The sequence below is a fragment of the Mercenaria mercenaria genome, chromosome 5 (assembly GCF_021730395.1).
Source record: "Mercenaria mercenaria strain notata chromosome 5, MADL_Memer_1, whole genome shotgun sequence".
Taxonomy (NCBI): Eukaryota; Metazoa; Mollusca; class Bivalvia; order Venerida; family Veneridae; genus Mercenaria; species Mercenaria mercenaria.
Window position 1 is genome coordinate 32,671,388 of NC_069365.1, and position 10,708 is coordinate 32,682,095.

The window sequence follows — 10,708 nt, forward strand, 5'->3', positions numbered from 1 at the left end:
GAGACAGTTGTAACATGGACTTGGGGATGACTGATGGTGCCATAGAAGATCACCAGATTTCGGCGTCCTCGTGGCATACAGGATTTCCTCCCAATGCCTCTCGGCCATTCTATCAGGGATGGTGTGCAGATCCAGAAGACAAACAACCTTATATAATTGTAAATTTGAATTTAAGTCCTTTAGCAGATTTCGATAATGCAATGTTTTTTCCCCAATTTTTTTGGATCGTGGCGCAAACTAGTAGAAAAATATGTGAAAAATCGTACAATGCAGTATCTTGTTAGTTACGAAATGAAACAAACTCTTTATTTAATCAACAGACTATATACAGTTTATAATTTATTTATACTATCCGTGTAAGCTGACATTTGCAATCCCGGTAAGATAACTATTAGTGTAATATGACACTTTTAATCTATGTATCCTATCAGTAGAAGCTGCCATTTTGCAGCTCTATGTGTAAGTAGAAATTCTGCAGTCGTGGACTTTATCAATATAAGTTTACATTTTGAGATCGCTATATTTGTTTGTTTTGGGTTTAACGCCGTTTTTCAACATTTTTAACCCAACACAAACAAACAAACAAACAAACAAACACATATTCCGATAGAAATCATTGATTGCAAAATGTCAACTTATAAAGTCCACGACTAAGTTGACATAATGCAATCTACGTATCCGGGATGATAAAAGTTGTATTGGGATTGTTACTAAAAGGAAAAGAAATGATATGGTAATTTTACCAGTGTCTTTCAGAGTATAAGCCATGGACGATCACTTTGTTGCAAAGAAAGGCTATATATGAACTCTTACTTTATATGCATCGGTAGTATTCAACCAGGCATATACTTTGTTTCGCTTTGTTTTTTTCACTTACTCAATGAAGAGACATAATCAAATTTGTATGAATTGTCATATGAAATGCCCGGACAACGTAGTGATGATTCGGTATTGAAATTGCCTTTTAATAGAGACTGAATTTGAAACTCTTATTATAGCGACTGAATTTAATAAAATACTCTGGAAAATATCAAACTTGATATAAATAACGACCGGTTTTGTAGATTTCAATTTTGCAACAGAAGATGCCTTCATGACTTTATAAGAAAATGTCTGAATGAATTTTAAACATTTATAACAGAATTTATAAATAAGTCCATGGATTTAGTAGGTACCAAAGGCATTTAAGAATGTGTGGATAGGATCTATGTTAAAGAAACCTGATCTAGAATCAACAATTACAGACACAATATGCTTGTATCTCGTATCCCATTCACAAATTTAGGAAACGGTAGTCTATATCCCGTAAGAGCACCATCTAGATGCATCATAACAGGCTCAAGCTAAATGCTGATAACACAGCAATTATAATACAAAGCATTATTCCAGACTCTTTGATGAAATCAACAAAGTATCTGAAGAATTATTCATAATAGGTCAGATCAGATCGTACTAAAGCAGCTAGTGATGCATGCATTGCCTTTTACTTCACACTTAGACGGTTGCAATGTGTTGTTAAATGGTATTCATAGTACCTGACACTAGTACTAGCCAAATTGCGGCATGTTCAGAACACTGATGATTGCATCATAGTTGGGTCATAGATTACCTCTGTATTGAAAGAGCTCAATTTGGTAACCCTGTGTTACAGAGTACAGAACAAAATTCTTACCTGAAGGGTTCTGCCCGATCATTCATCAGCCTTATTATTAACATTGTGATAGAAATTTAAAGGCCGAATCGCGACATAAGACCAAAAAAACACTGGGCAACTTTAATAGCTTAAAGACTTCAAATTTGATATATGATAAGGACCATTCTTTCAGTCTCTCTGACAAATCCTCAATGGTAACAGAATATTATTTGATAAAGTATCAACTTCATATGATTTCGCTATTCTTACAAATCTTTCAAATCAAAAGCAGATGTCGAAAGTGTTTGGAATGCTATATGGGTGGCTGCATTCTTTGAATGTGACTTTCCGTACTGGACTTTCATCTCTGTTTTTTCTTTCATAGTTGGGTTGGGGTGGACATTATTAATGTCGCCTTGTTACATTTGAGTCATTTCAACATATTTTGACATTCTTTTAGTACTTTCATTAAACATAAAACATGCACGCTAAAAGCTATACGTACATTCAATCAAATTATCCAATGTATTTTTGTTACAATTACTACTACCTTTAAAATTATAAATAAATTAACACACATGATAAGTTGTATGGAAATTTTACTGCATGGAAGAAAACATAGTGTATATTAATCAATGGAATACACAAGGAAATGTGGAGATATCAATGTATTATGTACAACCATGCTAATTAACACCATTTATTATATACCTATATAAATTCTATAAACAAGAGGGCCAAGATGGCCCTAGTTCGCTCACCTGAGAAACACACCATAACAGTGTAAACATGTTTGACCTAGGGATTTCATGGAAACAAATATTCTGGCCAATTCTCATTAGAATTGGACTAAATTGTGGTCTCTTGAGTTTAAACAAGTATTTTATTTGATATGACCTAGTGACCTAGTTTTTGATGCCAGATGACCCATATTCAAATTTGACTTAGATTTCATCAAGGCAATCATTCTGAACAAATTTTATGAAGATCAATTGAAAAATACAGCCTCTATCACATACACAAGGTTTTTCTTTGATTTGACCTAGTGACCTATTTTTTTACCCCAGATGACCCATCATCTAACCTGACCTAGATTTCATCAATGCAATTATTCTGACCAAATTTCATGAAGATCAATTGTAAACTACAGCCTCTATCACATACACAAGGTTTTTCTTTGATTTGACCTAGTGACCTATTTTTTTGACCCTAGATGATCCATATTCAAATCTACCCTATATTTTATCAAGGCAATCTTTCTGACCAAAATTCATGAAGATCAATTGAAAAAAACAGCCTCTACCGCATACACAAGGTTTTTCTTTGATTTGACCTAGTGACCTAGTTTTTAAACCCAGATAATCCATTTTTGAACTTGGCTTTGATTTTGTCAAGTTGATCATTCTTACCAAATTTAATGAAGATCAACTGAAAAATACAGCCTCTATCGCATACACAAGATTTTTCTTTGATTTGACCTAGTGACCTAATTTATGACCCCAGATGACTTATTTTCGAACTCAGCCTAGATTTCATCAAGATAGTCATTCTGACAAAAATGCATGAAGATCAATTGAAAGATACAGTCTCTACCGCATACACAAGGTTTTTCCTTGATCTGACCTAGTGACCTGGTTTTTTATCCCAGATGACCCATTTACAAACTCGGCCTAGATTTCATCAAGATAATCGTTCTGACCAAATGTCATGAAGATCAGTTGAAAAGTACAGCCTCTATCGCATACACAAGCTAAATGTTGACGGACGACAGACGACAGACGACAGACAGACGACGGACGCCGTACATCGAGCGATCAGAAAAACTCACCTGAGCAAGGTGAGCTAAAAATCGGCTTGTATTTGACAATTATATATGAACAGGTAGAAAAAAAATCCAAATTGTACCTTATAAATTCCGTACTGTACCTGATCTGGAATAAATCCACTCGAGCCGAATACAGCATCCCAGATCGAGCTACTGTTATAATAGCCCTATCATCTTAAACACCTTAGTCCGAAAAATATACAAAAAGTTGTTTTCGTCACAATAGGTATCAAAGTATACTCGGATGGTATCTTTATTACAATTTGTTTTGTCTTTTTTATTCAGACTATTACTCTTAGCTATCGATTAGGATTTTTTAACATTCTGCAAGGATCTAAACTAAAAAGCTGTCTGCAGTACAAATAGTGAAACTGCAACTAAGGGAAGCAACACTTAATTTCTGTAATAATGAGTGAATAGCTTAAATCTGTTCATATAAGTATGGGTAATCATTATTTGCATAACAATAATTAAGAAAAAGATTAACTGGAAAAAAATATTTATTGAGGGTGTATGATTCTTACTTTCTTCATATAATTCATGAATGGTGGCCATTCAAATAATCTCAAGCATTTTGTTTTGTTCGAATTTCCTTTCATTTTTGAATTTAAGACACCATATTCTCGCTTTCTGTCAGGTAAGATGGTGTTCCCACACCATATGACTGCACTAATAAACTGTATATATAAAGTTTAAAGTGTTGAGTATAGAATTAAAGTTGCCTTTTAATAGTCTGTTTAGATATGATATATTACAATACAAATGTTATCCTTTGTAGGTTGATTTACGGGAAGTTACTAAAGTTGAAGCCATTACACTATGGAACTGGAAGGAAACATTTACAATAAAAGATAACGCTGCAGAAAGAGACAAGTCTTATTTGCTTGGTGTAGATCAGCTTGCAGTATCGTACGGGAACAACAAGAATGAGTGGCAGAATTACAACAACGTAAGTTCTTTTTATCATTAAAATCTGCCTCTGTACATAAAAAAACAAGAATTACATTTAAAGGACATAAATGATATTCTTCTGAGAAATTAAAAATAAAGCACCTAACACATTTTTCGTTTTTCTGTCTATCTTTAGCCCATTTGTACAGGAAAATCCTAAAAAGAAAAGTGTTTTTCTTTTGTTTATAAATGTTTAGTTATCTACCACAGATTCACTTATCTACTTTAGGTTTTCTACTTCGACAAATCGCGAGTGTTTGACGAACCACAAACGTTATGGTTTATGAAACCTTTCATGTCTCGCTATGTGAGATTGCACATCATAAAGCCGATAACTGATGCACTCGGCTGTATGAGGTTTGAATTGCAAGGATGCCGAATAATTGGTAATAAGAATACTGTAACGAGCACGTATATAAATCATAAATATTTACAGTACTAGAGACAAATCAAATATGTCTCAGAATTTTCCAAAAAATAACAGTATCTTGTATCAATAAGATAAGATCTTATACAACTAAGTTTTGAAACTATAATGATAATTTACATTTTATGTTTAATTACAGAAAATTGCAATCATACTGTGATCTTGCAATTGTAGTATCACAGATACAAAAATTGACTGGAACAACTCTTTTTAAGATGGGGTAACGACTCTGTTTCAGATTGTGGTCTGTTTTATTAATATTTTGCACAAACGAGCTGATAACATTTGAGTAATTCTGTTTCAGGAAATCAAAAAATTGTTCCTACTATGTATCTGAAGTCAGAACGAATAACGCCAGTATCTTTTATGCAAAGCGTTCAGACTGAAACCATTATATCGACAATTAGATATCCATCGATTTATGATAGCGGCACGGACTACGTATGGTTGGTAAAATATCCGGGCAACACATATATCAAGCTTATATTTGTAGATATATCCTTACGAAAACCGAAGGTAATTTTCTGTGTGAAAATGCTTTCCTCGTTCAAATAAATGCACTTTCCATTGTAACATAGTTAAGCTACTGTTCGAATTACCAAATTATATAACTATGCCGTGTGTTTAAGGACCCTCTGTATTTTCTTCTTGCGCGACTGAACTTTCAACTCGTAGGAATATTATGGTAAAAGTCGAGGAGAACATGCTAGTCTTGTCATATTCTGTATCATATTTCATTCCTTTTAGTTAATTTTACATCATTCGAAACAAAAAACAACGACTGGTATTTATAAAAATGATTAAATCCTAAAAGTAGAGACAAACGCGTGTGTGCGTTATTATAGTAAATCAATGGATTATAGACAAGAAATGTATATTCTATTGCAGGTAATAGGCAGTTTATCTCAGTGCAATGATTCTGTAATTATATCGAAAACATTACCAGTCGATCCAGATAGTTATCGAGTTTTTGACTACCAGTATAACGGCATGAGTCCAATTTTAGAAACAAGTGAAAACTTCCTGGTTATGACATTTACTTCGTGCCTTCATACTTCCAAGAAACAAATAGAAAAGATGGGCTTCAAAGCAATTATCGCAAAACAAGGTAATGATATTGTTGGATCTAAATCTAGAAATAAATTAAGAAACTGTTGTTTTAGGATTTTAGTTAATAGGATATTGTGTAAAACCTACTGAAACGTTCATGTTAGTCAAATAAACAAGACATTATCAAAACGTGACTGATACACGTATGTGAGATGTGAGCCATATAAGCAAGATACAGACGTTCCCCTAACTGACACATACGCGATTCAAACAAAGACGATACTGCTTTAAAACCTAACTGGCACATTAATGAGAGCAAAATTAAGGTATTGCCGGAACTGTGATTGTCGCACGTACATGAGTTAAAGAAACAAGATGCTGGCTTATCCATGACTGACAAACATGAAAGTGAGCCATGTGACCAAGATACTATCTAAATATTACTCACTCATGCATGTGAATCAAGTCAAAAAGATAGTACGTTTAAAAATGTGATTTACACACGCACAACAGTCCAGTAATCAAAATACTGCCTAAACATGTTTCATCCATCCACATTTACCAGGTAAGCAAGAGACTATTTATAACACGATCCATACATGTACCCTAGTCAAATAAACAAGATACTGCCTAAAACCTAACAGTAACATGCACGTAAAGTATATAAACAATATATTGGCTTAACCTTGAGTTTTACACGAATGTGAGTCATTTAAACTGAATACTGTCACACATGAACGCAAGCAAAATTGAAACTTGACTTGAGACATGCACGTGAGCATAATATAAAAAATACTGCATAAACATCCATGCTAAATAATTATCCTCTGATTAAGGAATATTGTCCCTTAATTAACGAAATGAGATAATAAGAACAGATGTTATCTTAAGGACATACAAGTAAAATATTATTACGTATGTTTTACCTAAAATATCCTAGCACATTATATCCTTTAGACATACCAGCGTGTTTCCGGATAGATTCACCAATAAACTTGCAGATAGGAAGGCGAGAACTTTGTTTAAAATCGTCAATGTCATTATCTCCAATGTCATTCCTGGGCTTTCCATTTCTGCATACCACGGAAGAATGGACAATAACCTCACCGAGGAAAAGGATCCAGTTAAACATCATTGCATTTCAAGTCGGGTGCAAAATAGGTAATAAGTTCTACGTTATGATAAACATTGTTAAAGAAAATATTTATATTTCAAATTTGTGTTATTCGTCGGTATTTTCAGCTTTAAGAAATTTAAATGTCCTTTAATAGTTTTAATATCTTTCAAATAAAGAACACCAAATTTGTAGTTGTAACAAATTAGTTCTAAAAATATTTCCCATTCTGAAATCATGAATGTATTTAATGTTTAAACATTTTGGCAATATATGATATCGTATAAGCCGTTATATATTAAAACATTAGAATTCTAGACCAGTATACAGTAAACTACACGTATAGATAAAATACTGCAAACTTCCATAATGGGTGAATATATATACTGTGTACTAGTGTTTCAATGCTTCAGTCACCAAATAACTTGTCTTCTAATTAGCCCATTTAGAACAAAGTGTAGTTGGGATTTCAATACAACTCCTATTTATTACAGTTAAGCGAAAACAATTGTCCGGTAACTCTAATCGAGTTGTTCGTATACATTTAAACGTCAGATGTAGTTTTTGTACATAAACTTAGATTTTTTTTTTTTGGTTAAAGATTTTGACAAGTCAATTATCTCTGATACTATCAAAGCTTTTGACTTGAAACTTAAATTGGTTATTGACTATCAAAGTGTACATCAGGAGAAACAATCTCCATAGACTCTGATTGATTTTTGACAGAGTTGTGCCCCTTTTAAACTTAGAATCTTGGTTAAATTTTTTGATAAAGTCTAATATCTCTGTAACTATTAAAGCTTTTGACTTGAAATTTAAAATGTTGATTTATTATCAAAGTCCACACCAGGAGAAACATTCTCATAACTCTGATTTGAATTTTTGACAGAGTTATGCCCCTTTTTCAGTTTGATTTTTTTTGTGTTAAATATTTTGACAAGTCATATATCTCAGATGTTATTAAAGCTTTTGACTTGAAACTTAAATTGTTACTTCTTATCAAAGGCTACATGATAAATAACAATCCCAATAACTCTGATTTGAATTTTGACAGTTTTTTGAAAGAGTTTTGCCACTTTTGCTGGCAAAGTTCTAACTCAAAGCCAAGCACTGAGTAAAGTCGAGCGTGCTGTCTAATGGACAGCTCTTGTTAGATTTATGGTAAAATGTTACTTAGTGTTACAGTTGAGAAACAGGTTTGACAAATGTTTTATGGTCTTACTGTGAATATTGTAAAACATTGAAGTTTTATTGTAACACAATTTATTCTTTTTTAATAGCAAATAGAGATTTTGGATTAATTGTAAAATGTAAGATAATATGTGTTTTAGACTGTTATAAAATGTGGTTGTTTTTTCAACAAATGTACATTACAGTCTTTTGCAAATCTGTATAGATTGGCTTTGTGGCACGATGTTGATATATATCTTATATGTATGTATTATATTTTATAAATGTGCACAAAGATGAGAATTAAATAAAATGTTGAACTGGAACTGAATTACACGTTGAAAGTATGGGGCTAAATTGAATTTTGACACGTCAGAGTATATTGAAATAAAGCGCGCATATCCGTACAAGCTGCAACTTCTCTATTGTTGTGGGAATAAAGTACGGAGTTCTCGCATTTCATTATATGGTATATAAATAAAAAAATAATAAAAAATCTAATTATTTATATATTTTAGAAGGAGCTGGTTCTGATTTTAAGATCATTGACTCCGTGTATGAAAGACAATATTGTAATTTGCAACGACCACCAAATGTTATCAAGTCTCACTCGGATAAGGTGGTGATTGTGTTCAAAAGGGAAGAAGATCATCCGCATATAGTTTATACAACAGGATTTCGAATCATATACAACATACTTCAAAATGTAGAAGAACAATTGATAACTTACGTACCCCCAAGAGCCAAATGTAAGTACATGTAACTGTTATGACATAGATTCTTGATAAGACGAAATTAACTTTTACTTTTAAAATTGGAATCATGGAAAAAATGGAATCAATCCAGGACATGTCCAAAATCTTTCAGACTAACTTTGAAATGTTGCCTATTGTGAAAATTTGAGTGTTTTGGCACAGAATAACATTTCCCCTATATGTTTAGCAGTGCATTTGCACATACTAGGCTTCAGTTCAAATATGCTGTTGATGTTTACAAATATTCAGTGTACTTATATCTATCTGTTCTTTTGCTTACATTAAACCTTTAGTAACAGTAACAATATTGATCTGAGTTATTGCAAATATTACTTTTTTATATTTCATTATTTTTACATACAGCTAAGAGGGCTATTGAAACATCTGAAAATCATAAGAGCGTTGAAGTCTAGCACCCTAAAAATGTTCTTACGAAATCTGTTAAGGAGATGAATCGATATATTTAGTATCAAATAGATGGGTAGTCTGTAAATGAAATAACCTACTTTTGTTAGATGATTACTGTTTTTTATAAATCACAACTAGACATTAACTTTACTAGCGTTAGCTAAAACTTATTAGACAAATCTCTTTTTTTAACTGCATTGATGTAAGACAGCCACGTACATGCTTACAATCATGATCATGACACTATTTAGTGTTTATCTACGAAACAAAACATGACTGGTCCACTATCTACGCCTTGAAATAATTATCTAAACGGTTCCATTAAAGGAGATAGAAACAATAACACCCTTATCAAAGGACCTCGGAGAGGCAATAAGCAATATCTAAAGCGTTTAAAGCATTTGGATAAAGGTTTCAAAAATTCCTTTTGATTTTACCTGTGTTTAAATGAAATTATTAAATGTGGCAAAGAGGCGTTTGAAATTGACTGAAGCAAATTTCTTAGCACATGCGCAGTCAAAATAATTTGACGGTATTATACACACACAGCAAGGAATAATTTATATCTTTTCTATCGAACATGTCCGACTCCACTGTTTTTTGTTGCCCAGTAATGTCAGAATAATTATGCAATTATATATAAAAGGCAATAGACAGAAGCTTATTACATGTGCAATAATTCTTTGTATATCATGCCAAATATTAAGTATATTATTTGATGACCTGTAAACATATAAAAGTGAGCCATTAATAAAGTTTTCAAATGATAAACTTACAAAATGTTGCAACTAGTTAATAATTAAAGGGACATAAAACTGCCATGTTATCTCAACTGACTGTTCATTATTATACATTTCTATTCTATCTTGATCGGACCTACAGAGATGAAATAAAGATAATAACGTATTTTGACCAAAGTAATTTAGCATTATATCGAAGAGCATTAGAAGCTGCATGCTATTTTATGAAGAGTGAAACTCGAAAAGTCGAGAAACGTAACAGTTACTCAAATTTTCGACCAACATATATTTGTATTTAAAACTCTGAGATACCTTACTCGAAATTTAACTTATGGTTTACTAGCTCGAATTTCGAATTAAGTTACTCGAAGATTTGACTTACGAACTCGAAAGTTCAACTTGCTAACTCAGATTTTCCCTTCAGTATTTCAAATTTTCTACTTTTTACTCCTTGTTTGAAGTTGCACTGCAATAACGGACATTGCAGGTTCGACCTCCTGCTTGCCCACAGAAAAAGGCAAAGTTGACCTTAACTTGCTTGGTAGTTATATTGCTGAAAGCTGGATAATAAGCTTTTTTTCGGAAGCCACATGGCTGATCGACTGTCAGTCGATATTTCTTTCGAAAATCATATG

At 32.6% G+C, this 10,708-nt stretch overlaps 1 protein-coding gene across 1 annotated transcript; it reads left to right on the forward strand.

Moving 5' to 3' along the window:
- Positions 1–10,708, forward strand: LOC128557466 (uncharacterized). The gene is made up of 7 exons (XM_053544845.1): positions 1–158; positions 4,237–4,407; positions 4,639–4,795; positions 5,141–5,352; positions 5,725–5,944; positions 6,844–7,047; positions 8,689–10,708. The coding sequence occupies exons 1-7, from the start codon at positions 15–17 to the stop codon at positions 8,931–8,933; spliced, it is 1,353 nt and encodes a 450-aa protein (XP_053400820.1). The 5' UTR covers positions 1–14; the 3' UTR covers positions 8,934–10,708.